General features: G+C 68.0%; 2 protein-coding genes and 1 long non-coding RNA gene across 3 annotated transcripts in view; all 3 read left to right on the forward strand.

Moving 5' to 3' along the window:
* LOC102968499 (cohesin subunit SA-2-like) overlaps positions 1-9,288 on the forward strand; it is a 46,705-nt gene extending 37,417 nt beyond the window's left edge. Inside the window, exons 14-16 of the mRNA XM_042975207.1 lie at positions 1,746-1,853; positions 2,523-2,634; positions 9,151-9,288. Of these exons, the coding sequence (XP_042831141.1) occupies positions 1,746-1,853; positions 2,523-2,634; positions 9,151-9,156 (226 nt within the window). The 3' untranslated portion in view covers positions 9,157-9,288. The remainder of the gene's footprint in view (positions 1-1,745; positions 1,854-2,522; positions 2,635-9,150) is intronic.
* Positions 9,289-9,410: 122 nt separating this feature from the next.
* LOC122235443 lies at positions 9,411-13,956 on the forward strand. Its single transcript, XR_006213523.1, has 4 exons — positions 9,411-9,492; positions 11,304-11,396; positions 11,492-11,581; positions 13,875-13,956. It is a non-coding gene; the product is annotated as an uncharacterized LOC122235443 (long non-coding RNA).
* Positions 13,957-13,992: 36 nt separating this feature from the next.
* On the forward strand, positions 13,993-26,580 carry LOC122235366 (cohesin subunit SA-2-like). The gene is made up of 14 exons (XM_042974463.1): positions 13,993-14,081; positions 14,760-14,836; positions 15,244-15,331; positions 15,596-15,676; positions 17,078-17,170; positions 18,336-18,495; positions 19,697-19,845; positions 20,610-20,711; positions 23,167-23,318; positions 23,593-23,730; positions 24,147-24,331; positions 24,823-24,928; positions 25,457-25,544; positions 25,872-26,580. Exons 1-14 carry the CDS (start codon positions 14,031-14,033, stop codon positions 25,884-25,886), a joined length of 1,485 nt encoding a protein of 494 aa, XP_042830397.1. The 5' UTR covers positions 13,993-14,030; the 3' UTR covers positions 25,887-26,580.
* Positions 26,581-26,682: the final 102 nt, after the last annotated feature.

The raw sequence follows: 26,682 nt of genomic DNA on the forward strand, positions 1-26,682 counted from the left end.
TCTCACGAGGAAGTGTCGATGGGTGATGCCGTGTTGTCAGCCTGACTGCTGACGTGGTTGGAGGGGGCAGCTCCCACGTGATTCCAGAAAATCTGTGAGGAGGTCCCCAGATGGGTTAACACGTGAATCCCCAGATCAGTAAAGCACATTGTCCTCCCCAGTGTGGTGGGCCACATCTAATCACTCGAAGGTCCGCGTAACAAAACGTGGAGGCAGTTCACGTGGCCCGGCTTGACTCCCAGCCGAGGCGTCCATCTTTTCATACCCTGGGCAGTCCCCCTCCCAGGTCCTGGGGCCGCAGCCACGTTCCGAGCCCTGGTTGGGCACCCGCTAACTAGGCTCGGTCGTGGGCAGAGCCCGTGTGCCCCACGTTGCACAGAACCAGGCGGCTTTGGGGTTTGACTTGGACAAGTCAAGCTCAGGGCTGACTCGGACCCCCCAAGGGTGCTCCTTGTGTGCCCAGAACCCCGAGGACAAACGCAGGCGTTCCCCGGGGTTGTCCCCCAGGCATCAGAGGTCGTCCACCACCGTTCAAAGCCCAGACCGGGAGGCGGGTAGGCCACCTGCCTGTGTTTCTGCCGGTGTGGGAACGTCCCTGCGGCTGTGTTTGCACATTGCTGTGCTCTGCTCACGCGGGTTCACTGGATGCGTTTGGATAAACGGTCACACTGGTGACGTCCCCCCAGGTGGTGTCAGGGGTGTCCCCCACTCATCCCCTGACTGCTCCCAGTATGGGTGCCCGTGGACATCTGCCTCCTGTCCGTGGTCGCCCCCTGTGTGCCCGCCTGCTGCGCATCAGTGATTGGCCCTGCATAGTTGCCCCTGCGTGTGCGTCCCACGCGGTTGCCTGCTGCCTCTACGTATGCACCCCTGTGTGTGCGCCCGCTGCCCCCGCGTATGCGCCCCTGCGTGTGCACCCCTGTGGGGTCGTCTGCTGCCCCTCCAAGCGCGCCCCCGCGGGGTCGCCTGTTGCCTCTGTATGCGCCCCTGCGTGTGCGCCCCCACGGGGTCACCTCCTGCCTCTCCGTGTGCGCCCCCGCGGGGTCGCCTCCTGCCTCTCCGTGCGCGCCCCCGCGGGGTCGCCTCCTGCCTCTCCGTGTGCGCCCCCGCGGGGTCGCCTCCTGCCTCTCTGTATGCGCCCCTGCGTGTGCGCCCCCGCAAGGTTGCCTCCCCTCTCCGTATGCGCCCCTGCGGGGTCGCCCGCTGCCCCTGTGTATGCGCCCCTGCGTGTGCACGCCCGTGGGGTCGTCCGCCGCCTCTCCATGTGCACCCCTGCGTGTGGGCCCCCACGGGGTCTCCCTCTGCCCCTTTGTGTGCGCCCCCTCTCGGTCGCCTGCTTGGAGTCAAGAGCGCTCTCCTGGGGAGGGTCAGGTGACAGGTGGCTCAGGTGCACACATGGGAGAGGACAGAGTGGTTTTCCCTTCCTTTGGGGCTAGCAGTTGGCTGGAGGGGAAGGAACCCAGACACGGAGGCCCTGCGGGGGGGAGGCCTTCCCAGGAGGCTGCTCACGTCGTCTTGGCTCACGTGGGTCCTTCTCGCGCGGCCTCAGCTCCTGTCCTGGGACGCGGGCCGCCCCAGGGGAGCTCGGTCCGGCAGGAACTGCAGGGGCGGGGGGCATGTCTAGGGGAAGCCGAGGTTGGGGCCCTCGATTTAGCGAAGAGCCTCCCTTCGCTCTCCGCGGGGACAGGCGCCTGTGGCCGTGTCCCGCGTGCACGGGCCCCGGACTCACGCGCGCCTCCCCTCAGGCACTACGTGGGCGTGTTCTCATCCATGGAGTACGTCTTCTTGTTCCAGTTCGTGTACGCGGCCTACAGGCCCATGGCGACCGCCGCGGGCGAGCTCATCTGTAAGAGGTAAGGCCGGAACACGTGACGGTGTCTCCAGGGCTGTGATGTCACCGTGATGTTTGGTGGGGGGGGGGGCTCCCGCGTCCTGCCAGGTGGACTCGCAGATGGAGGAGGGTGGGGGCAGCGGGAGGCCCCAGGGACCAGGGGAACAGCAGGGCCCCCGAGCAGGGCTTGCACAGGACAGCAGGTGTGGGCCCCGAGGCACAGGACAGGATGGATGGGAACGGCAGCGCAAAGGACGCGCGTGGCTGGGGGACTTGATCCGCGTTACAGGCGCGCCCCTTCCCGCACTGGTCTGACCAGGTGGTAGAGGCCCCCTCGAGGGCCCCCACCGGCCTGAGGTCCTGTCCTGGGCCACCTGGCTGTGTCGCCCTCCCTAATGGGTCTGCGTTCAGGCGGGGGTCCGCGTCCTTTGGGGGTCTGACGTGCGGCAACGGGGGGCAGTCCTGTCGTCTGTTCCCGCTGCAGTGCTGGCCTGAGTCGGACAGACAGAAGTCATTCTAGAGCTTTCCTCCCTGGGCCGTGTCCTGCGCCCGTGGCCTCCCGGCGTGCCTGCTCCCCAGCTCACTGCGTTGCGCGTGTGCGTGCAGGGAGCCACAGCACCTCGGGCACCAGCAGGTGCGGGGAGCCGCCCGTCCAGGCTGATGCTGGGGTCGCTCCTTCTGATCCCACTAGGCTCCTGGCCCCTCCGCCCCAAGAAGGGTTCTTTGGTCAAAACCCTCCCGACGAGTTTGACAGAAACATCCAGAACATGAAGACGCTCATCGACTTTTACTTGCAGGGCGAGGTGAGGGTGTGGCAGCACAGGGCCCGGGGCCGGGGTTGTCCGAGTCGCGGGAGGGACCTGGACCCGTGTCCTGCAGCCCACGTTGCATGCCACGTCCCGTGTCCCACGCCCCGTGTCCCGTGCCACGTCCTGCGTCCGGCTGACGCGGGGCTTGCTTCCTGTGTGAACGCCTGCCGCGGGCACACGGGCGTCAGGGCTCTGGGTGGGTGTCCCCGTTTGTCCTCACGTGTCCACCACACGGGTGGGTCGGGGAGGGGGCCGTTCCTGCCCATGTCCTCACGTGTCCCCTCCACCAGGTGTCACCACGTGTCCACCCCTGGTTGTCACACGTCCCCTGTGTCATCAGGCGTCTGCCTGTGTCATTACGAGTCTCCTCTGTCATCACACGCCCCTCACGTCGCGTGTCCTTTCTGTGTCATCACACATCCCCCGTTGTCACGTGTCCCCCCGTGTTGTCACGTATCCTTCTCGTCCTTGTCACGCATTCCTTCTACGTCGTGCTGTCATGTGTCCCCCTGCGTCCTCACACGTCCCCCTGCCTGTGTCATCACACGTGCCGTGTCCTCACTGTCCCCCGTCCCACATATCGTGTGTTCCTGTAACATCATCGTGTCTTTCCTTCCGCGTCGTCACGACTTTACACGTGTGGCCCGTCCCTGTCAGTTCCACAGACACGTCCCATACCTGGTGGACGGCCTGTGGGACGCGGCGCCCGCCCTGGTCCGGAACTGGGAGTGCATGACGGCCCTGCTGCTGGAGCCACGTGGCGGGCGCCAAGGTGAGCGTGGCCAGAGGCCGGCTCTGAGTCGTGGATGGGGGCCAGCGATCCCGCTGGCCTCCCGGCCGTCCCTGCCAGGCACACCATCCCCCGTCCTGCCGTCCCTGTTCCTCTGTGACCCACCGGCTGCTGTGTCCCGCTGCCCCCTGTGTCCCGCTGTCCCGTGTCCTTCTGTCCCTGTGTCCCGCTGTCCCCCGTGTCCTGCTGTCTCCCCGTGTCCTTCCGTCCCTGTGTCCTGCTGTCCTGTGTCCCGCTGTCCCGTGTCCTTCCATCCCTGTGTCCTGCTGTCCCCCGCTGTCCCCGTCCTGCCGTCCCTGTTCCTTTGTGACCCACCAACTGCTGTGTCCTGCTGTCCCCCGTGTCCTGCTGTCCCCCGTGTCCCGCTGTCCCCCGTATCCTGCTGCCCGTGTCCCGCTGTCCCCCGTGTCCTGCTGTCCCGTGTCCTGACATCCCTATTCCTCTGTGACTTGCTGTGCTGCCCCGTGTCCTGCTGTCCCCCCCGTGTCCTGCTGTCCCCTCCTGGTGTCTCACTGTTCCCTCCTCCCCATGTCCCACTGCCCCCAGGCTTCCGTCCTGCCAAGTGTCTGTCCATATAGGCAGTGACACAGCCCTGTCGAGCCTCCTGTGCTGCACCCGCTCCCTGAGTGGCTGCTTGGGGAGCATACCCATGCTTTCCTGCGGTGAGGGGTCCTCAGGCCTCGAGGCTGGGGTGTCACAGGGCTCTAGTGTGGGGTCCACAGGACGAGGGCCACAGACTGACTTGCCATAAGAGGATCAGCCTGGGGGCCACTGAAGCCCAAAGACCGGGCCCCAGAGTCAGGGTGCACGGTGGGCAGAGTGCCCAGCGGATGAGCCCCCAAGCAGCTGGGGTGCCCTCGCCTGCCCCTCCAGGCCCAGCAGACAGCCCGTCCTCCCTGCCAAACTCCCCTCGGCAGACACAGGTGTCGTCGGCCACAGCCAGGAGTCCCGGTGCCATTTATGACGTAGCCCAGGCCTGTCACGTTCCTGGAGGGACCCGCAGCTCTGACCGTGCTCCTTGGGGTCCCTGAAGGGGCCTGTTTCTTTGTCATGGGGATGCCTCCTTTCCTCTGACTGAAATCTCTGGGGCCCAGCTGTGTGGTCTGCGTTTCTTGGCTCTGACTGTGGTCCTGCTCCTGCTATGCCTGGGCTCATAGGGCTAGCTCCAGGACATGACAGACTAGGCAGGAGACCCATGTGTGACATTCTCAGGCTGGCTGTGACACATGATCTCAAACCCAGTGGTTAAATGAGAATCCATCCTGTCTTAGGTCTGGAAACCAGAAGTCTGAGATACAGGCAGGACAGGACCGCTGAGATCCAGGGGTGGCAGGACCTCTGAGATCCAGGAGGGGCAGGGCCACTGAGATCCAGGCAGGGCAGGACCACTGAGATCCAGGCAGGATCTTGAGATCCAGAAGGGGCAGGGCTGCTGAGATCCAGGAGGGGAAGGACTGCTGAGATCCAGGCAGGGCAGGGCCACTGAGATCCAGGAGGGGCAGGGCCCCTGAGATCCAGGCAGGGCAGGACCACTGAGATCCAGGCAGGGCTGGAGCCCTGAGATCCAGGCAGGGCAGGGTCACTGAGATCCAGGCAGGGCAGGACCCCTGAGATCCAGGCAGGGCAGGTCCACTGAGATCCAGGAGGGGCAGGGCCACTGAGATCCAGGAGGGGCAGGGCTGTTGAGATCCAGGCAGGGCAGGGTCACAGATCCAGGCAGGGAAGGGCCACTGAGACCCAGGAGGGGCAGGACCCCTGAGATCCAGGCAGGGCAGGTCCACTGAGATCCAGGAGGGGCAGGGCCACTGAGATCCAGGTAGGGCAGGGCCACTGAGATCCAGGAGGGGCAGGGCTGTTGAGATCCAGGCAGGGCAGGGTCACTGAGACCCAGGCAGGGAAGGGCCACTGAGACCCAGGAGGGGCAGGACCCCTGAGATCCAGGCAGGGCAGGTCCACTGAGATCCAGGAGGGGCAGGGCCACTGAGATCCAGGTAGGGCAGGGCCACTGAGATCCAGGAGGGGCAGGGCCACTGAGATCCAGGAGGGGCAGGGCTGTTGAGATCCAGGCAGGGCAGGGTCACAGATCCAGGCAGGGAAGGGCCACTGAGACCCAGGAGGGGCAGGACCCCTGAGATCCAGGCAGGGCAGGTCCACTGAGATCCAGGAGGGGCAGGACCACTGAGATCCAGGTAGGGCAGGGCCACTGAGATCCAGGAGGGGCAGGGCCACTGAGATCCAGGCAGGGCAGGGACACTGAGACCCAGGAGAGACAGGGTCGCTGAGATCCAGGGGGGGCAGGACCACTGAGATCCAGGAGGGGCAGGACCACGGAGATCCAGGAGGGGCAGGGCCACTGAGATCCAGGAGGGGCAGGGCTGTTGAGATCCAGGCAGGGCAGGGTCACAGATCCAGGCAGGGAAGGGCCACTGAGACCCAGGAGGGGCAGGACCCCTGAGATCCAGGCAGGGCAGGTCCACTGAGATCCAGGAGGGGCAGGGCCACTGAGATCCAGGTAGGGCAGGGCCACTGAGATCCAGGAGGGGCAGGGCTGTTGAGATCCAGGCAGGGCAGGGTCACTGAGATCCAGGCAGGGAAGGGCCACTGAGACCCAGGAGGGGCAGGACCCCTGAGATCCAGGCAGGGCAGGTCCACTGAGATCCAGGAGGGGCAGGGCCACTGAGATCCAGGTAGGGCAGGGCCACTGAGATCCAGGAGGGGCAGGGCCACTGAGATCCAGGAGGGGCAGGGCTGTTGAGATCCAGGCAGGGCAGGGTCACAGATCCAGGCAGGGAAGGGCCACTGAGACCCAGGAGGGGCAGGACCCCTGAGATCCAGGCAGGGCAGGTCCACTGAGATCCAGGAGGGGCAGGACCACTGAGATCCAGGTAGGGCAGGGCCACTGAGATCCAGGAGGGGCAGGGCCACTGAGATCCAGGCAGGGCAGGGACACTGAGACCCAGGAGAGACAGGGTCGCTGAGATCCAGGGGGGGCAGGACCACTGAGATCCAGGAGGGGCAGGACCACGGAGATCCAGGAGGGGCAGGACCCCTGAGATCCAGGCAGGGAAGGTCCACTGAGATCCAGGAGGGGCAGGGCCACTGAGATCCAGGAGAGGCAGGACCACTGAGATCCAGGAGGGGCAGGACCACGGAGATCCAGGAGGGGCAGGGCCACGGAGATCCAGGCAGGACAGGGCCCCTGAGATGCAGGCAGGGCAGGACCCCTGAGATCCAGGAGGGGCAGGACCACTGAGATCCAGGAGAGGCAGGACCACTGAGACCCAGGAGGGGCAGGGCCCCTGAGATCCAGGCGGGGCAGGGCCCCTGAGATCCAGGCAGGACAGGGCCCCTGAGACGCAGGCAGGGCAGGACCCCTGAGATCCAGGAGAGGCAGGACCACTGAGATCCAGGAGAGGCAGGACCACTGAGATCCAGGAGGGGCAGGGCCACTGAGATCCAGGAGGGGCAGGGCTGTTGAGATCCAGGCAGGGCAGGGTCACAGATCCAGGCAGGGAAGGGCCACTGAGACCCAGGAGGGGCAGGACCCCTGAGATCCAGGCAGGGCAGGTCCACTGAGATCCAGGAGGGGCAGGACCACTGAGATCCAGGTAGGGCAGGGCCACTGAGATCCAGGAGGGGCAGGGCCACTGAGATCCAGGCAGGGCAGGGACACTGAGACCCAGGAGAGACAGGGTCGCTGAGATCCAGGGGGGGCAGGACCACTGAGATCCAGGAGGGGCAGGACCACGGAGATCCAGGAGGGGCAGGGCCACTGAGATCCAGGAGGGGCAGGGCTGTTGAGATCCAGGCAGGGCAGGGTCACAGATCCAGGCAGGGAAGGGCCACTGAGACCCAGGAGGGGCAGGACCCCTGAGATCCAGGCAGGGCAGGTCCACTGAGATCCAGGAGGGGCAGGGCCACTGAGATCCAGGTAGGGCAGGGCCACTGAGATCCAGGAGGGGCAGGGCTGTTGAGATCCAGGCAGGGCAGGGTCACTGAGATCCAGGCAGGGAAGGGCCACTGAGACCCAGGAGGGGCAGGACCCCTGAGATCCAGGCAGGGCAGGTCCACTGAGATCCAGGAGGGGCAGGGCCACTGAGATCCAGGTAGGGCAGGGCCACTGAGATCCAGGAGGGGCAGGGCCACTGAGATCCAGGCAGGGAAGGGCCGCTGAGATCCAGGAGGGGTGGGACCCCTGAGATCCAGGCAGGGCAGGGCCACTGAGATCCAGGCAGGGAAGGGCCACTGAGATCCAGGAGGGGCAGGGCCACTGAGATCCAGGAGGGGCAGGGCCACTGAGATCCAGGCAGGGAAGGTCCACTGAGATCCAGGAGGGGCAGGGCCACTGAGATCCAGGAGAGGCAGGACCACTGAGATCCAGGAGGGGCAGGACCACGGAGATCCAGGAGGGGCAGGGCCACGGAGATCCAGGCAGGACAGGGCCCCTGAGATGCAGGCAGGGCAGGACCCCTGAGATCCAGGAGGGGCAGGACCACTGAGATCCAGGCAGGGTAGGACCGCTGAGACCCAGGAGGGGCAGGGCCCCTGAGATCCAGGCGGGGCAGGGCCCCTGAGATCCAGGCGGGACAGGGCCCCTGAGACGCAGGCAGGGCAGGACCCCTGAGATCCAGGAGAGGCAGGACCACTGAGATCCAGGAGAGGCAGGACCACTGAGATCCAGGAGGGGCAGAACCACTGAGACCCAGGAGGGGCAGGGCCACTGAGATCCAGGCAGGGAAGGGCCACTGAGATCCAGGAGGAGCAGGGCCATTGAGATCCAGGAGGGGCGGGACCGCTGAGATCCAGGAGGGGCGGGACCCCTGAGATCCAGGAGGGGCAGGGCCACTGAGATCCAGGAGGGGCAGGGCCACTGAGACCCAGGAGGGGCAGGGCCACTGAGACCCAGGAGGGGCAGGGCCACTGAGATCCAGGCAGGGAAGGGCCGCTGAGATCCAGGAGGGGCAGGGCCACTGAGACCCAGGCAGGGAAGGGCCGCTGAGATCCAGGCAGGGCTGTGCCCCCTCCAGAGGCTCCAGGGGAGGGTCCTCCCTGCCTCTTCCAGCTTCTGGGGCTCCAGGCGTCCCTGGGCTCGTGGCCGCATCCCTCCCGTCTGTCCCCGCCCCTCCACAGGGCTTCTTCTGTGTCTGTGTCGTTTTCTGTCTCTTATAAGGACATTTGTCCCTGGGGTTAGGGCCACCCTCATCCAGGCTGACCTCATCTTGGGTCTTTCACTTAATCACATGTGCAAAGATTCGATTTTCCCACAAGGTCCCTTTGTGAGGTTCCGCGTGGGTGTGACTTTGGAGCAAAAGCCAGTGCAGAACGCTCCGTGAGCAGACGTGTGGTCAGCTGGATGGTTTCAGACCCGCGTCCTAGCATTTTGGGGCAAAGCCAGGTGAACCCCGGTCTGCGGTCCCGTCGGGTGCTGCCCTGAGGACGTGTGCGTCTGTCCCAGCCCGGGCCAGCGCCAGGTCCCACGTTGACCTGAACGGGTGACAGGGGGTCCCTTTGCGTGCGGTTTGAGCGGAGGGCTGGCCCCGGGGGCTCTGGTCTGTGTGTCACTGAGCCCACGAGCCGTCGGCCTGTGGCCGTGCCCGGGGGCCCCACCACGCTCGCCCCGCGCCCGGCTCCCCGAGGCCCCTCAGAGCCCTGCGGCGGCCAGAGCGCCGTGTGTCCCCGTGAGGCTCGGAGGGCGCTGACCGGACCCCGTCTCCTTGCAGCGCTGACGAGCCAGCAGGAGAGAGTCCTCATCGAGATCCTCGTGGCCGCCGTGCGACAGGCCGCAGAGGGCCACCCCCCTGCTGGCCGCGAACTGGGCAAGAGAGTCAGTGCCACCCCCGCCCCCGCCCGGATGCGCTTCGTCCCCTGTGCTGACCGCTGGCTGTGGCTGCTGCGCCCTTGCTATCAGTGCCGGGGCTCTGGGGGTGCCCGCTGCGGCCTCGGGCTCGCGGGGCTCCCCCACCCCCACCCGCGCGGCCGCGCGATCGCTTGCTGCCTTGTGCTTGGTGCGCTAGCTGCTCACTGGGCCGCTGGCTCTGCGGGCGGGGCTCCCGGCCACCCAGGTAGGTCTCGCTGCCTGTGCCTCCCAGCTCCTGCCCGCCCCTCCTGCCGCTACCAGCCCTCTGCCAGCTGTTCCCATGTGAGCCGTCCGCCTCCCCGGGGGGGCACCCCACAGTCCCCCCCGCCTGGTTCACACCGGACACGGCAGTGTGTCAGCCAGCCCCCGAATCGTCTCTGTGTGGGTCTCTGGTGCTGCTGGGACAGAAGATCACACCCGAGTGGACCTAGGACCACGGGGGTTGGGCGTCCTGCCCCAGCTCTGGAGGAGAAGAGTCTGACATCCAGGCAGGGCAGGGCTGGCCAGATCCAGGCAGGGCAGGACCCCTGAGATCCAGGCAGGGCAAGGCCTCTGAGATCCAGCTGGGGCAAGATCCCTGAGATCCAGGCAGGGCAGGGCCACTGAGATTCAGGCAGGGCAGGGCCACTGGGATCCATGAGGACAGGGCCGCTGAGATTGAGGAGGGGCAGGACCATTGAGATCCACGAGGGGCAGGACCACTGAGATCCAGGGTGGGCAGGGCTGCTGAGATCCAGGTGGGGCAAGGCCATTGACATCCATGAGGGGCAGGACTACTGAGATCCAAGTGGGGCAGGATCCCTGAGATGCAGGAGAGGCAGGACCCCTGAGATCCAGGAGGGGCAGGGCTGCTGAGATCCAGGCAGGGCAGGGTCACTGGGATCCAGGAGGGGCAGGACCCCTGAGATCCAGGGTGGGCAGGGCTGCTGAGATCCAGGTAGGGCAGGGCCATTGACATCCATGAGGGGCAGGACTACTGAGATCCAAGCAGGGCAGGATCCCTGAGATGCAGGAGAGGCAGGACCACTGAGATGCAGGAGAGGCAGGGCTGCTGAGATCCAGGAGGGGCAGGGCTGCTGACATCCAGGCAATGCAGGACCACTGAGGTCCATGTAGGGCAGGACCACTGAGATCCAGGCAGGGCAGGACCAATGAGACCCAGGAGGGTCAGGGCCACTGAGATCCAGGAGGGGCAGGGCCACTGAGTTCTAGGTAGGACCACTGAGATCCAGGCAGGGAAGGGCCACGGAGACCCAGGTGGGGCAGGACCACTGAGATCCAGGCAGGGAAGGGCTGCTGAGATCCAGGCAGGGCAGGGCCACGGAGATCCAGGAGGCGCAGGGCCACGGAGATCCAGGCATGGCAGGACCACTGAGATCCAGGAGGGGCAGGACCCCTGAGATCCAGGCAGGGCAGGTCCACCGAGATCCAGGAGGGGCAGGGCCACTGAGATCCAGTCAGCACCAGTGAGATCTAGGCAGGGCAGGACCACTGAGATCCAGGAGGGGCAGGGCCACTGAGTTCCAGGTAGGACAGGACCCCTGACACCCAGCCAGGGAAGGGCCACGGAGATCCAGGCAGGGCTGTGCTCCCTCCAGAGGCTCCAGGGGAGGGTCCTTCCTGCCTCTTCCAGCTTGTGGGGCTGCAGGCATCCCTGGGCTTTTGGCCACGTCCCTGCTGTCCTTCTATTTTCATGTGGCTGTCACGTCCTCCCCTGTGCACGTGTCTGGCTCTGTCCTCTGATGTCTCTTTTTAACGACACCCCAGTCCTACCGGACGAGGGTGAGCCGTAAGGCCAGAACTTGGGGGAGACGACTCAGTGTTTCTTGACGGTTTCCACGCACGTGAACTAGCGTTTCTGGAACAAACCCCCGGAGTAGCACTCTGGAGCTACACCTGTGATGTGGGGGCAGCGCTGCCTGGGTGTGATCTGGGCCCGTGTCGGCCGGTCCCAGGGCCACCGCGAGACTCACACGGGTCGGCCGTGGGCTCAGGCCACGCTCGCTCTGCCCACAGGCCGCCAGGGAGGTGGACGGGACCCGCCGCTGGCGTGAGCGTGCCAGCATGAGCCGACACTTTGTGAAGGTGCTGCCCCAGCTGCTGTCCAAGGTGCGGGGCGGGGAAGGTCAGGGGGCGGGGAGGCGGGGAGGCGGCGGGGGCGCGGGGAGGCCGGGAAGGCCCGTTCACGCCTGCTCTGTGCGCAGTTCGCCGCGGACAAGGAGAAGGTGACGCCCCTCCTGCAGATCCCGCAGTACTGCAACCTGGACGTGTATGACAAGGACGGCCTGGGCTCGGTGAGTCACGGGACTCCGCCCCTCCCCGCTGCGTTCTGCCCGTGGGGGCCGCGGTCCCCCTCCCCGGGCTGCAGGCGTGGGGCACGGCGGCCGCCACATCATCGTCTGCCCCTGTGTCCTGCCACCCTCCCGAGGCCTGGGGCGCCACGCCTCCGAGGCTGCTTTTTCGTGCTGGTCTGTGCTGGAGGAGCGTCCCCCTGTCCAGGGCGGTGGCCCGGGCCCCGCTGGGGGTGTCTGGGTCACCTGGTCAATGCCTCCCTGCAGCTCGAGGTGGGTGGTGGGGCCCGATGACAGGGCAGGACCGGCAGGGCTGTGAAGACAGAGGCACCGACCGCTGTCTCGAGTTTTCATGGCGAGAAGGTCAGATGCCTGGTTCTGGGTGGCGCCCTGGGGTCTCGTCCTCAGGGTGCCCGTGGGCACAGAAACTGGTAAAGCCCCGGGAGCTTGTGGGCTGTGCCCTGCGTGTGGGTACGGTCGGGGCGGGGGGCAGGAGAGGTGGGATCTGAGGGGGACGCTGGGGGCCCAGGCGGCTACTGGAACATTCTGCCCACGCTGTCCCCACCGCAGGTGCGGCCATCACCCATAGTGGTGGGAGGGTCCAGACCGACTCACAGTTCCCGTGACCTCTTCCTCTTGGCCCCATGTCCCCCTCATGACCCCACCTGGCCCTTTCTTCTGGCTCCTGACCTCCTCCCCTAACCTCTGACCTTCTCCCTGGTCCTTTATCCCTCAACTCTCTGAACTATGACCTTTCCCCTTGACCCAGGCATCCCCAGGCTTTCCCCCTCAATAGCCTGACCTTTCCCCGGCAGTTTCCTGCTTGACTCTATGACCTCCCCGACCTTTCCCCTTGGTGCCATGACCCCATGACCCCGGATCTTTCCCCCTTCACCCCCATGATCTCCCCGACCTTTCCCCTCAGTGCCCTGACCCCTGGCCTTTCCTGGTCAGTGCCATCACTCCCTGACCCTGGATCTTTCCCCCTCAACCCTATGATGTCTTGACCTTTCCCCCTCAACCCCATGACCTCTCGACCTTCCCCCCCCCTCACTGTCATGACCCCGGACCCCCGACCTTTCCCGTCAATGCCATGGCCTGTGACCCCCAACCTTTCCCATTGACACCATGACTCCACGACCCTGGATCTTTCCCCTCCATCTCATGACCTCCCCGACCTTTCCCCTCAGTGCCATGACCCCTGACCCCTGGCCTTTCCTCTCAGTGCCATGACCCCCTGACCCCGGATCTTTCCCCCTCTGTCTCATGACCTCCCTGATCTCTCCCCCTCCGTGCCATGACCCCCGACCTTTCCCCTCACTGCCATGACCCCACGACCTCCTGACCCTTCCCCTCGGTGCCATGACCCCCTGACCCTGGATCTTTCCCCCTCAACCCTATGATGTCTTGACCTTTCCCCCTCAACCCCATGACCTCTCGACCTTCCCCCCCTCTGTCATGACCCCTGACCCCTGACTTTTCCCATCAATGCCATGACCTGTGACCCCCAACCTTTCCCATCAACGCCATGACCCCATGACCCTGGATCTTCCCCCCTCCATCTCATGACCTCCCCGACCTCTCCCCCTTGGTGCCATGACCCCACGACCTCCCGACCTCTCTCCCTTGGTTGCATGACCCCCGACCTTTCCCCTCACTGCCATGACACCACGACCTCCCTCCCTTGGTGCCATGACCCCCGACCTTTCCCCTCACTGCCATGACCCCACGACCTCCCGACCCTTCCCCTCGGGGCCATGACCCTCTGACCCCGGATCTTTCCCCCTTCAGCCCCATGACCTCCCCGACCTTTCCCCTCAGTGCCATGACCCCTGACCCCTGGCCTTTCCTCTCAGTGCCATGACCCCTTGACCCTGGATCTTTCCCCCTCAACCTCATGACCTCCCCAACCTCCCTCCCTCGGTGCCATGACCCCCGATCTTTCCCCTCACTGCTATGACCCCACGACCTCCCGACCCTTCCCCTCGGTGCCATGACCCCCTTACCCCGGATCTTTCCCCCCTCAACCCCATGACCTCCCCGGCCTTTCCCCTCACTGCCATGACCCCACGACCTCCCGACCCTTCCCCTCGGTGCCATGACCCCCTTACCCCGGATCTTTCCCCCCTCAACCCCATGACCTCCCCGGCCTTTCCCCTCACTGCCATGACCCCACGACCTCCCGACCCTTCCCTCGGTGCCACGACCCCCAACGCCCCCCCCCCCCCCACCTCTCCCGTCGGCCCCGTGCCACGGTCCCTGAGCGGTCGTCTGCCCCCCACCCCGCCTCCCGCAGTACCTGGACTCGGCCCTGCTGGAGCTGGACTGCCTCGTGCAGCGGCACTCGGACGTGGCGGTGCTGGAGGCCTGTGCCCGCGCCTACGGCGCCTACTGCTGCGAGGGGGGCACCGCCCACTGCCAGGCCGCCCCCGCCTGCAGCCGGCTGGTGGACATGCTGGTGGACGCGCTGACGCCGCTGCTCGACGTGTTCCTCCAGCACGAGGTGCCGGCCGTGGGGGCGGGGCGTGGGACGCGGGGGCGGGGGTGGAGACGCGGAGGTGTCGCGGGCGGGCGTGGGTGTGCGGCCTGTCGTGCGGGGTGGGGAGACCTCCACCGAGGCGGGCCCCGCGCCAGCCGAGGTCGCTCAGCCGCAGCCCTCGGCGTTTGGTCGTCGGGCGCCTGTTGGGGGTCGGCTCAGCCAACCCGGGGACCGGCTCTTGGTCTCTGGGGACGCAGGGTGGGTTCTCTGCGCCCCTGCCGTTCACCCCGCACCTCCGGTGGGGGCTTCTGTCCCCTGGGAGTGGGGAGATGGGGGGGGTCACACATGGGCCTCACTTTCCCCCAGGGGAGCCCCGTGAGCCCACAGAGGACCCAGTCTGACCGAGGCCGTGGCTCGCGTACGCTCGGGCAGAGGGTTTCTGTAAAGCGCCACGTCACCAGCACTTTTGGGGGGGTCATCCTGTTCCCGGGGGTAGTCCGAGAGCACGCACGTATCACGTGACTGGGGTACCACGTCCCGACCGGAGAGTTGAAAGAGCCGCCTTCCGGGAAGTAGCAAGAGAGGAGGCTCCTAGGATGGAGGGCCGGCTCGAAGCCAGGGCCCAGGGCCCCGGGCCCCGGGAGCCCCGCCCGGGACACGCGTGTCAGGCGGCCACCCCCTTGCCCTCTCCCTGCTGTGTAGAAACAAGGCCAGTTCCTGGGACACCACGAGATGGGTCGCATCTGCTCGACGCTGCGGAGACTGGTGGCCTTCTACAGGTGAGTGGGGTGACACGGCCGGCTCCCTCGGCGGGGGCACACGTGACCCCCCAGCAACGTGCCCACTGTCTCACTCTGAGCCGTGTTCCTGTGTCCCGGGTGAGGCGAGGGGCGTTCAGAGCCTGAGGGGCGTCCCCGGGGTGGGCCGGGTGGCTGCGGGTTCCCCGGGAGCCCGTCCTGCCCGTCTGGGGCCCTGAGCCGCGTGTGCAGGAGCTGGGACCGCCTGGGCCACGCCCGCGCCGCAGGGTCCCGGAGGGGCCGCCTCGGCCATCTGGGGCGGGTGCCCCTCCGTCTGCCGGGAGGTGGTCCTGTGGCTCCGGGGGCTGCTGACCGGGTGTGGGCGGCTCACCTCGGGGACGCTGGGGTCCCGGGCCAAGGTGGGCCCTGAGACCCCCGTTTCTGGTCAGCACGCACGACCTGAGCAGCTGGAACCTGTACGAGAAGATGGACAGTCTGCTGACCCTGCGCAGGCACCAGGGCAGCATGCCCACCGAGGTGAGGGCCACGGGGTCAGGGGAGGGCGCCGGTGGGAGGAGGGTGCCGGGGCGAGAGTGGGTCCTGAGGTGCAGGGAGGCGGGAGGTCCTGGGGGAGAAGGAAGGATCCTGGGGAGGAGGGTCCCGGTAGGGTCCTGGGTGGGGGGGGAGAGGTCTGGTGGGAAGCAGGTCCCGGTGAGGGCTCGGGGTCTTGTGCAGGGGAGCATCCGCAGGTGGGTGTCCCGTCCGTGTCCCCAACTCCATGACAGGCCTTGTGTCCCGTAGGTCATCCACTGTGCACTGCAGTGCACCTACTATGCGCTCCTGTGGCAGATTGTTGCAGCCACGGACCGGCTGCCGCCTCAGGTGGGTGAGGGGTTGGGAGGGGTCCGGTGCGGGTGTGGGAAGGGTCAGGTGTGGGCAGGTGAGGGGCGGTGGGCAGCAGGTGCAGGTACGGGTAGGTGAGGGGATGGGAGGGGCAGGTGTGGGCAGGCGAGGGGCTGGGAGGGGTCGGGTGTGGGTGAGGGGCCAAGAGGTGCAGGTGTGGGCAGGTGAGGGGCGGTGGGCAGCAGGTGCAGGTACGGGTAGGTGAGGGGATGGGAGGGGCAGGTGTGGGCAGGCGAGGGGCTGGGAGGGGTCGGGTGTGGGTGAGGGGCCAAGAGGTGCAGGTGTGGGCAGGTGAGGGGCGGTGGGCAGCAGGTGCAGGTACGGGTAGGTGAGGGGATGGGAGGGGCAGGTGTGGGCAGGCGAGGGGCTGGGAGGGGTCGGGTGTGGGTGAGGGGCCAAGAGGTGCAGGTGTGGGCAGGTGAGGGGCGGTGGGGGAGTAGGCGCAGGTGTAGGCAGGTGAGGGGTGGTGGCGGCGCAGGTGCAGGGCGGTGGGGGGGGGGCAGGTGCAAGTATGTGGATTCCAGTTGTCTGTGACGGATGCGGCAGGCTGGGGACAGGGGACAGGGTCACCACTTGGACAGGCATCCGCCCCCACCACTGCCTCGCGTGTGTCACCCTGGGGTCAGGCCTGGGCTCCTGGGATCTGAGCCAAGAGCCGACCTTGGGCCCCGCCGACACGGCCCTCCAACCTGTCCGCCTGCCACAGGGAGCTGGGTTTAGATCCTGTCTGAGCACGTGCCCCGTGTTTGCTGGGTGGGACCCTTGACCTTGGTTGCTGGCCAAACCAAGGGTAGCTTGAAGTCAGCCGTGCTTTGGGGCCGTATTTATGGCTGCCTGGAAACGTTCAGCCCTAATTCCTCATGACGAAGGACAGACGGGGTGGGGGCGGGGGGGGGGAGGAGGAGCATGTGGGAGGATGGCAGGTGGGGAGGGGTGTGGGGGACAGAGGGAGGTAGGGGAGGGGGACACGGGGGCTGGCGGAGGTAGACAGTGGGACGAGAAGGGGGGTGGGGGAGGGAGATAGTGCGGGAAGGGGACAGTGCGAAGTGGGAAAGGGGGAGGGGGTTGCCGGGGGGGGGGACACGGGGGTAAAGACGGGGGAGGGGGCTGGGGGACGTGGGGTTGACGAAGGCAGGTCGTCTGCGTCAGGCTGTGGCTGGAGGGCCGGCTCCCGTGGGCGGGGCAGGTGCCTGGCTGTGTCAGGTGGGGGAGGGGGAGAGGGTTGCGGGGGGGGGGGGGGGGGGGGGGGGACACGGGGGTAAAGACGGGGGAGCGGGCTGGGGGGACGTGGGGGTGACGAAGGCAGTTCGTCTGCGTCAGGCTGTGGCTGGAGGGCCGGCTGCCCTGACGGGCGGCCCCTGCCCTGTCGCTGTCTGGCAGGACGCGCTCCTGGACTTGCGCAGGCGGCTGATGAAGTTCTGCGTGGCCTGCCGCGTGTACCTGAGCCACCAGAGCAAGGTGCTGAGTGAGAAGGTGGGTGCGTCCCCGGGACGCTCACGGGGCGGGGGTCCCGGGGCGGCCGAACAAGGGGAGGGGCGGTAGAGAGGCCCGTGCGGATCGGGGCCCGTTCGTGTTTTCGGTGACGGTGTTTCCACGTCGTACCGCGCGTCTCGCAAGGTGACGCGTCCGCTTACGCGCACGAACGCGCGTGAACGTCCCGTTCGCATCAGCCCGTGCGCGCGCGCCCCCGGTTACGTGCACTACACACGTTTGGCGTGGGGCCCTGGACGCCGAGCGTCGGCAGCTTCCGCACGCGGAGAGTCTTTAGGGCGATGTCACGTCTGCGGGGAGGCGGTTCTAACGGCTTCGTGACGCGGGACAAGCCACTGCGCTTGGCGTGTCGTGTGTGCTCGTGACCTGCTGCTTCCTTTGGGGCGCGTGCGAACGTGCGCATGTGAGAGCGACCCCGTTGCGGTCTCAGATACCACGTGTCGCGGCCGACCGCTGGCCGAGGAGCAGGGCCCGAGTGTCCTTTCCGGGCTCCGAGCTCCGTCCTTCGTGACCCCCTCCCCGTCACACTGTGTGTCCGCGCCCCCTGGTCACTGCGGGTTTTGGTCGCGAGCCTGCATGTGGCAGACGTTTCCGCTCACCGTGTGAGTCGTTGCCTGCGTGTTGTGCGTTCGGGCGCGTCTGTCCCCTGCACGTGGTGCGTTTCTCGTGTGTGTGTGTTGTGTGCTTTGGATTGTGTCACGTGCGTGTCGTGTCCGGTGCGTATGTTGTGTTTGTCACACGGGTGTCCTAGGTTTCTTTCTCGTGTGCGTGTCGTGTCTGGGATGGTCACACACGGTTGTGTATTTGCGTTTCCGGTCTGCGGTGTCTGTGGCTGTCTGTTACCCGTAGGCTGTCTTTCCCGCCTGCGTGTGACGCGTCACTCTGTCAGCCTTGGGCGCTGGTGGCTGACGGCAGCTTTTCGACGTCACCAAGCGTCCCGTGTGCTGGTTTCGTTGGACCCTGTGTCACGGGCAGGGTGGGGTCGAGGCGGGGGGTGTCTTCGAGGGGCCGGCCGCCGTACCCCTCCCCGCACTCTGGCTCCCGCCCAGCCCTGGGTCGCCCACCCCTGGGAGCCTGTTGGGGGGCAGCCGGGGGCAGGGAGGGCATGACGTCCCTGTGGCTGCTCCGTCCCCCCTCACCCCCTCAGGCCTTCATCCTGCTGTGCGACCTGCTGCTCATCCTGAGCCACCAGGGGCCCGAGGACACCGGCCTGGGGCTGCTCTTCTTTGTGCCCGACCACATCCTGCAGGGCAGACTGCTGAGCTTCGTCAGGGAGCACGTGTTTCTGGAGGAGTCGGGGGCTGAAGGTATGCCCCCCCCAGGGGCCGTGGGGGGGTAACCCCAGGGAAGAAGGCTAGGTGGGGGCCGCGGTGGGGGGACAGAGTGGGGGGGTAACCCTGGGGCGGAAGGGTAGGTGGGGGCCGCGGTGGGGGGACAGGGGAGTAACTTCGGGGCGGAAGGGTAGTTGGGGGCTGCAGTGGGGGGACGGGGGGGTAACCCCGGGGTGGAAGGGTAGGTGGGGGCTGCAGTGGGGGGATCGGAGGGTAACCCTGGGGAGGAAGGGTAGGTGGGGGCCGCGGTGGGGGGACGGGGGGGTAACCCCGGGGTGGAAGGATAGGTGGGGGCTGTGGTGGGGGGACAGGGGAGTAACCTTGGGGTGGAAGGGTAGGTGGGGGGATGGGGGGGTAACCCCGGGGCGGAAGGGTAGGTGGGGGCCGCGGTGGGGGGACAGAGTGGGGGATAACCCCGGGGTGGAAGGGTAGGTGGGGACTGTGGTGGGGGGACAGGGGAGTAACTTCGGGGCGCAAGGGTAGGTGGGGGGGGTAACCCCGGGGCGGAAGGGTAGGTAGGGTGTCGGGGGGGATGGGGGGGTAACCCCGGGGTGGAAGGGTAGGTGGGGGCCACGGTGGGGGGACGGGGGGGATAACCCCGGGGTGGAAGGGTAGCTGGGGCTGTGGTGGGGAGACGGAGGGGTAACCCTGGGGCGGAAGGGTAGGTGGGGGGTCGGGGGGGATGGGGGTGTAACCCCGGGGCGGAAGGGTAGGTGGGGGGTCGGGGGGGATGGGGGGGTAACCCCGGGGCGGAAGGGTAGGTGGGGGGTCGGGGGGGATGGGGGGTAACCCCGGGGTATAAGGGTAGGTGGGGGTGGGGCGCAGCAGGGCACCGTGGGGTGCTCCGCACCCGGGATGATGAGCTGCACTCCGCACGTGTCTGTCTCCCGTGCTCACGCGGTCGCGGAGGGGTCGGGGGAGCGCTGAGCAGGCGGTCAGGACCGGGAGACACAGGCACCCCGTGGCGCTCGCGGGCTCTGTGCCATTGGGGCCACGGCGTCCGGCGGCGGGTCTGACCCGCGACCGGCCCCCGGAACGATGCCCGGACCGCGAGCACCTCTGGATCGGACTTCCCGCCGTGCCCGGCCGCGCCCTGCTCGCCTGCCACGCGGCCGTCCCACGGCTGAGCCACGAGGGGGCCGCGGGACGACGTGGCCGGCGCGTGCTGTCTCCCCAGGCCCCAGCAGAATTTACAAGGAGGACGACGCGGACGAGCTCCACGAGCTGTTCCACCGGAGGAACATGCTGGCCGTGTTCTGCAAGCTTGTGGTCTACAACGTGCTGGATTTGAGCGCGGCCGCCGAAATCTACCAGTTCTACCTGAAGGTGCCCGCACGGCCCTCCTGCCCCCCCCCCCCAGCCCCCGCCCGGCTCCCCTGCCCCGCCCACTGCTGTCCTGCGCGACACACAGAGTCGGACGGACGGAGAGCGCGGGTGGCCGCGGCCCGGTCTTCCTGGGTGCTCGTGGCCCCCACCACTTCCCGCGGACGGGCCCGGCGCAGCGCGCGTGGGGACCGCGTCCCCGTCAGCGTCACGTGTGCGTTTTTGTGGCACTGTCGTCTCTCCCCGCACCTGGCGTCTAGCGGGTTTCTTCACTCAGGACATCACGTGCTGTCTTTTAAAGCCGTTCCCTCGGTTTCGTGCTTTCGTCACTACCGAGACTGCGTGCGGCCGATCTTGTGACGGCAGGCTCCCGGGGCCGTGCGTCTGCGGGCTGGTGCAGTCGTGGCAGGCGCACGTCACGGTGGCTCTGAGAGGCCTCGCTCCCTTGCTCCCGGCCCTCCATGCCCGGTGGCCCTGCCCTCCCCACGGAGGAAGCGTCCCCGTGGGAGGGGCCCAGCCAGTCCTGGGAGTGCAGCCGGCCCCAGGACCTTGCTGCCTGATGGCTTCGGCTTCCCGGGTCCTGTGGACGTGCTCCCACCCGCTGGCCCTGACGCGGGGCCTGGTGGCCGGCGGGATCCACGTCCATCTAGGTCCTGGGGTTCGAGCTCCGTGGCTGTCCTTAGAGTTCGCAACGTGGGGACACGGTGTGGTAACGCGTCTGTGCTTGCCGCGTCCCTGTGCTGACGCACGCCTGTGTTCGCTCTCAGCATTACCATCACTTTGGTGACATCATCAAGGAGACCATGACCAGGACGAGACAGAACGACAGGCTTCGCAACGCGCTGTCCCTGCTCCTGTGCCTGCAGCAGGTGAGCGGTCTGTTCCGGAAGGTCGGGCGGCGCTCTGTGGCTGCTCCCCACGACACCAGGCACCGTCGCCGGGGCCTGGAGGGGCGGGCGCCCTCGGGGACGCACCGGCCGTGGGCACCGCTGCCCTCTCCTCGGGAGTCCCGCCCCCGCGTCAGTGGCCTGTGGTGCTGGCGGCTGGGTCGTCCCACGCCCCACGGACAGACAGGGCGGCTGAAACGTCAGACCCTTCTCCCTCCTGGTTCCGGAGGCTGCGGCCTGAGACCAGGGTGCCAGCGGGAGGGGGCGCCGGGGTCAGGTTCTGGGGAGGCCTCTGGAGGGCCACACACGGTCCCCTCTGCCGTGTCCCCACGTGGCTGTGGGCGGAGGGCAGGAGGCTCTAGGGACACCTTCGAGAGCACTAACGCACAGCGTGGGCCCCGCCCTCCTGACCTGATCTGCTCCCCGCCAGCTGCCGCGGCCCCCTCGGCGGTCAGGCTTGCGCAGGTGGATTCGGGGGACTGATTCAGTCCCCCGCAGTTGGCTTCCGCGGTCGGCCCCGCCTCAGGGTCGTGGGACCTTTGTGTCGCGTTCCTCTCTGTTCAAGGACGGGAGGACAAAGGAGGATGCGGTCACGGGGTGTTGCGGGGACACGTGGCAGGTGGACGCGTGTGCCCACGGCTTCCTAGACAGAGGGGCGTCACCGCGTCGTGGGGGTCAGGGGGCCGCCGTGCCCCAGTGTTGGGCTGGATTGTCCCCGGCGGGTTCCACGTGTGTCCTCGCACCGTGAACTGGGGGCGGGGTGTCCCTGACCCTCCGGGTGGGCGTCACCCCCAGCTCGGTCCACTGAACCTCAGGATGGGCGTCCCTCTGTCATGACACGGCGTGAGAGGGCGTCCGCATCTATTCTTCCATCCCGTGGTGGTCGGCTTACCCACATACGTGGCACCTGTGGCCGTGAAGCGTGGCTTGTTCCGTGCTCTGTTCTGCTTTTCACACGGGTGGGTCTGCCTCTCGTGTCACGACGGGCAAGGACGGGAGGGTGTGGCAGAGCCAGTGTTGACTTACAGGCCGGCAGGGTCTCTGGCGGACAGCCTGCGCGGTGGTTTTCCGGCACGTGGCCTCTGTTTCTGGGTTCTGGAGCGCGAGCACCTTCTGGACGCTCGCCCCGAGGCCTCCCTTTACCTCTGATGCTTTCCTGCCGTTGGTTCTTCCTCGGGAAGCGGCCTTGTTCCTCCCGTTGTGGGACGGGTCTGCACGTGACCTGTTTGGATGACCCACAGATGCCCCAGGGCATGCGTGGAACGTCGGCGGGCACGTCCCTGCCACGTCAGGGCCCGCTCTGCGTGTGCTTTCTCGGACTGGGAGCATCTTTCTGGCTCCTGGTTTTCTGTTGAGTCTGCCTCCGGGGCAGGCCCGGGGAGCTGCTGCTGAGCAGATGTGACGTTGTGGACTGGGGTGACCACCGGAAGGTGTGGGGAACCCCGGATCCCCGTGTGGGCGGTCGCGGGTGCTCCCCCGGCACCCTGGCCTCGGCGTGGCTCCCCGCAGGAGCCCCCGCCCCTGTCCTCTGCGGAAGAGGTCATCGGCGAGCGGCACTGTCGTCCGGGACCCGTTCGTCACGGGCACTCGCTCAGCTCTGGCCGGGGGCTGCAGGTCCAAGAGATGCCTCTCTGGATCTCTTGAGCCTCCGACCCCGGGGGGCGGGGGCGCTGGCCACGTGTCTTGTGTTGGCTGCCTGTGCCAGGCAGGGGGCCTCCCTGAGGCACTGGGGGGGGGGGCGTGGGGAGGGCCCAGTCAGGTCTCAAGGGTCCCGGCCCCTCTGCTGGCAGGGCTGACCCTCCGGCAGAGATGCCTGGTTCACAGACCTGTCCTGCACCCCTCGGTTCTCCAGCCTCGACAGGCTCTGTGCAGGGCGGGCCGCCCTGGCCCGCCGCCTGCTGCACCCGGAAGGTGCTGGCAAGGGCGTGGCCACCTGACCTTCATAAAACTCAGACCCCGCAGACGACAGGATCCAGACTCTGGACACGGGGCTCCCCCAACACTGTGGATGCAGTGTTTGCCCCCTGCTCAGGCACACGGCCCCCCCAGACCCTGGGACACAGGCTGCTCCCCCCCCCACTCAGGCACACGGCCCCCCCCCAGACCCTGGGATACAGGCTGCCCCCCCCACTCAGGCACACTGGTCCCCAGATGTCAGACACAGCCTGCCCCCTCGACCCCCCTACTCAGGCACACGGGCCCCCAGACCTGGGACACAGGGTGCCCACCCCCTACTCAGGCACATGGGCCCCCAGACCTGGGACACAGGGTGCTTGCCCCTTACTCAGGCACACGGGCTCCCAGACCGTGGGATACTCGGTGGCCCCCTCTCCGCCCCCCCTACTCAGGCACACAGGCCCCCAGACCCTGAGAGCCCGGGGTCGTTGGCCCATGCCCAGCACGTCCCTGACCCCACTGGGTCCCTGCAATCCCCCAGCTCTTTCAGAAGCACATGGACACGTACGGTCTTAACTACGACCCCATCGAGTTAATCTGCGGCCCCTTCTACTCCATCCGGCTGCTGGCTCGCCGCTTTGCGCTCACGCTCGGCTTTGACCGCGCCCGGGAAGCCGCCCACCTGATCCAGAGGTCCGTGCCGGGGGCTGCCCCGTCCACACTGCCCTCTTCCCGACTACACCGCCCCACCTGACACCCTGCTCGTGGTCTGGGTCCCACCTGGGGCTGTGGTCCAGGGTCCGATACCCCGCCCCCCCGCGAGTCCCCCCCTCCGTGTCCTCGGCACCTGCCCGACGCCCCGCCCACCTGCCGGCGTCCCCGCCCCCAGGCGCGAGTTCCCCCCCCTCCCCCGGGTCCTCGGCACTTGCCCGACGCCCCGCCCACCTGCCTGCGTCCTCGCCCCCAGGCGCGGGCTGGCCTACGCCTTCTCCGAGGCCCCGGTGGCAGAAGCGGAGGGGGGCCGCCAGCGCTACCCAAACCTCTGCTTCCTGCTCCTGCTGGCCGAGTTCTCCTGCAAGATCCCCCCGGCCGAGCGCGGGACCGCGTGAGTGCGCGGGGAGCCCCGGGCGGCGGGGCTCGGGGGCGTGGGGCGGGGAGGGCGGGCGCCCAGACCAGGGAGCCGTGGCGAGCGGGGCGCGGACGCGGGAGGGAGGGTTCTCGGGGGGGGGGTGGGGGGGGGGGACCGTCCTGCTCACGCCGCGTGTCCCGGCTCCGGCCCCGGCTCCGGCCCGTGCGCGCGCTGGAGGCCGAGGGCTCGGGGCTGGTCCGGGTCGGGGCCGCCGGGCTCCGCGCTGCAGGACTCACCTGCGCCCACCGGGTGGCGCCCCTCCGGCAGGCCGTGGCGGCCCCAGGGGGAGCGGGGGGGGGGGGGGTGGTGGTGGCTCCTGAGGACCTCGGCGGGGTCCCCTCCCTCGCCCCCTCCCCCTCCCCCACAGCCCACGTCCTCTCTTTTGCCCGCAGACTCGCTCACTTCCAGGACTCCATACCCGAGGGCGTACCTAGCTTTGGGGAAGGGGATATGAACCCCCTGCTCGTGTACCGCAAGTCCCTGATGAAGACGGACTACGTGCCCCAGACCGAGGAGGAGGACGAGCCGGCCGCCAACCCGTTCGATGCCATCTGCAAAGAGAGCAAGCGGCCGCAAGGTGCGGAGGGGGCGGGGAGGGGCGAGGGTCGGGAGGGGGAGGGGCGAGGGGTCGTGAACGGAGAAGGGCGGGGGGGGGGGGGGAGGAGGAGGAGGGGGGGGAGGAGGAGGAGGAGGAGGGAGGAGGAAGAAGGGGGAGGGGCGAGCGGTCGGGAGAGGGGAGAGGGGAGGGGCGAGGGGTCGTGAACGGAGAAGGGCGGGGGGGGGGGGGGGAGGAGGAGGAGTGGGGGGAGGAGGAGGAGGAGGGAGGAGGAAGAAGGGGGAGGGGCGAGCGGTCGGGAGGGGGGAGGAGGGGGAGGAGGGGGCGGGGGCGGGGAGGGGCGGGGGCCAGGGTTCGGGAGCGGAGAGAGGATAGGGGCGGGGAGGGGGTCGGGAGGGGGTCGGGTGGGGGAGGAGGAGGGGTCGGGAGCGGAGAGGGGAGGGGCGAGGGGTCGGGAGTGGTGGGCGCGGGCCGGGGCGTCCGGGCCGTGGCTGACCCTCCCTGCCGTGCAGAGCTGCCCGCAGCCACCGGCTCCTCCTGGACCCCGGACACCTTGGCCAGCTCCTCCGCGGGGGACCGAGAGCCGAGGACCCCGTCCAGGGGCCGCAAGTCCAAGCGGTGAGCGCACCGCGGGCGCTGCTGTGCTCCTGTCGCCGGCGGGCGGGGCGGGGAGGGTGCGACGGGGGTGGGGGTGGGGTCCCGCGGGGGGCCGAGGCAGGGGTGGGCGGGCTGTGTCTGGGGAGGGCAGCCAGGGAGGGGCTCTTCCCCTTCCGCCCAAAGCGTGGAATAGGGCGCACAAGGGTGTTAGGGGTGCAGCTGAGCCCTCATATGGGGGCTGTGTCGCCTCCATGTGTCTCTGGGTCCACACCCCCCCCCCCCCATCTCCATCTTGCGTCTCGCCCCCTTGTCTCCCCACCTCTTGCCACACTAGCGCACCCTGCCGCTCCCGCCGGCGCCTCTTGCCCCAGCGGGGCCCCTGTTCTCTGGCCCTGTTTCCTGCAGCAAATGGGCCGCCAGTCCCCCTGCTCCCTGAGGGGCCTCCTGCCCCAGGGTCTGTCAACAGGGACAGGGACCCGACCGGAGGCAGAGTCCCTGGAGGCCGTGTGTCGGTCTCCCTGGCGAGCGAACCCCTTCTTTCTCTGGCAGGGACATCTTTGACGTGGACTTCCTGTCGTCAGAGGATTCGGACAACTCTTCCAACGAAGACGTGGACGTGGAGGGCATCTCCGTGCAGGTCTGTGCCGGCCAGGCCTCTGGGAGGTGGCCTCGCGGGGCGCCGACTTCGGTTCTGGAGGGTGCCCGGGGGGCGGGGGCAGGGGGCTGCCTGCCAGGGTGCCCCTGGAGGCGGGACGGCTCGTCTGCCACGGGGCCTCCGGGTGACGCCGTGGCCGCTGTGCCCGTGCGGGAGCGCGCGTGTCCTCCTGTGTGCTCCCCGGAGATCCAACTCCCGGTCTGACGGCTCAACGGGTCCGGATGGGTCCGGGCGGTGGTGTGCACAGCTTTCCGTCTGTCCATCCGAGTGTCTGTGTGTGGGTCCTGAGGGTTGTCTGTCCGTCCCCAGGGAGGATCCGACTGAAGAGGAAACCCCCCCACCCCGTGATGAGCTCCCCCTCTGTTGCTGTGTTCTGTCCCCCGTGGCTACCCACTCCTGGGGCCGGGGGGGCCGGTCGCCTCCGAGTACGGCCGACCCGGGCCCTCCAGGTCTCTAGGCAATGACAGCGACCCCTGCCATCTGCACCCGTGGATCCGAACCCCTTCTGTGGGGAGAGGGCTGTGTGACCGCTGACCGGGACCTTGGGATGCCCACCCAGGTGCCTACCAGCTGGCAGCTTTCTCTCCGGGCGACTGCTGTGCTTGGCTGGACGGTTCCAGAACCAGCTGTGTTCTCCGCCGTGGAGCATGGTGCTGGGTCCCTCGTCCTTGCGGTCCTACGTGCGGCGGCTCTGGGTGGGCCGCCGGCTGTTCCTGTCACAGCCCAGGGCCTCGCTGTCGGGCATTTTGTGACGTCCGGAGCTGTGGGCCAGCTGCGGGGCAGGGAGGGCCCCGGGGAGGCTGCGGTCTGGTCAGCACGGGGCGCTCCAGACAGATCGGCTGTGCGGACTTGGGGCAGGGGCCTGGGCTGGATGCTTTTGGGCCACCCTCCCCCGGACATGCAGGGTGGGGCCTTCTGCCCTTCAAATCTCGTGTTGGTGCCAAACCACAGACCCTTCTCGGCCACTGTGTAGAGGGGCACGGCCCCCCGCGCATCCTGCACGGAGAACCAGCGCCCCCCCCCCCCCCCCCCCCCCCCCCCGCCGGCGTGTGTGCGTTGGACCCTGGCCTGGGGGTTGGCTGCCTGGGTGGGACGTCTCGTCCCCCCACCCCTCTGGTCC

The sequence above is a fragment of the Panthera tigris genome, chromosome X, assembly GCF_018350195.1.
Source record: "Panthera tigris isolate Pti1 chromosome X, P.tigris_Pti1_mat1.1, whole genome shotgun sequence".
In the NCBI taxonomy this organism is placed as follows: domain Eukaryota; kingdom Metazoa; phylum Chordata; class Mammalia; order Carnivora; family Felidae; genus Panthera; species Panthera tigris.

What these genes read in the sequence shown, in the direction of transcription:
- LOC122235366 (XM_042974463.1), top strand. Translation starts at nt 14,031, where the DNA reads ATGCTGGTGGACGCGCTGACGCCGCTGCTCGACGTGTTCCTCCAGCAC. An exon ending in GGAGGAGTCGGGGGCTGAAG is followed by an intron (nt 18,496 to 19,696) that starts GTATGCCCCCCC and finishes CTGTCTCCCCAG; the next exon opens with GCCCCAGCAGAATTTACAAG. An exon ending in CCGGCCGAGCGCGGGACCGC is followed by an intron (nt 23,731 to 24,146) that starts GTGAGTGCGCGG and finishes TTTTGCCCGCAG; the next exon opens with ACTCGCTCACTTCCAGGACT.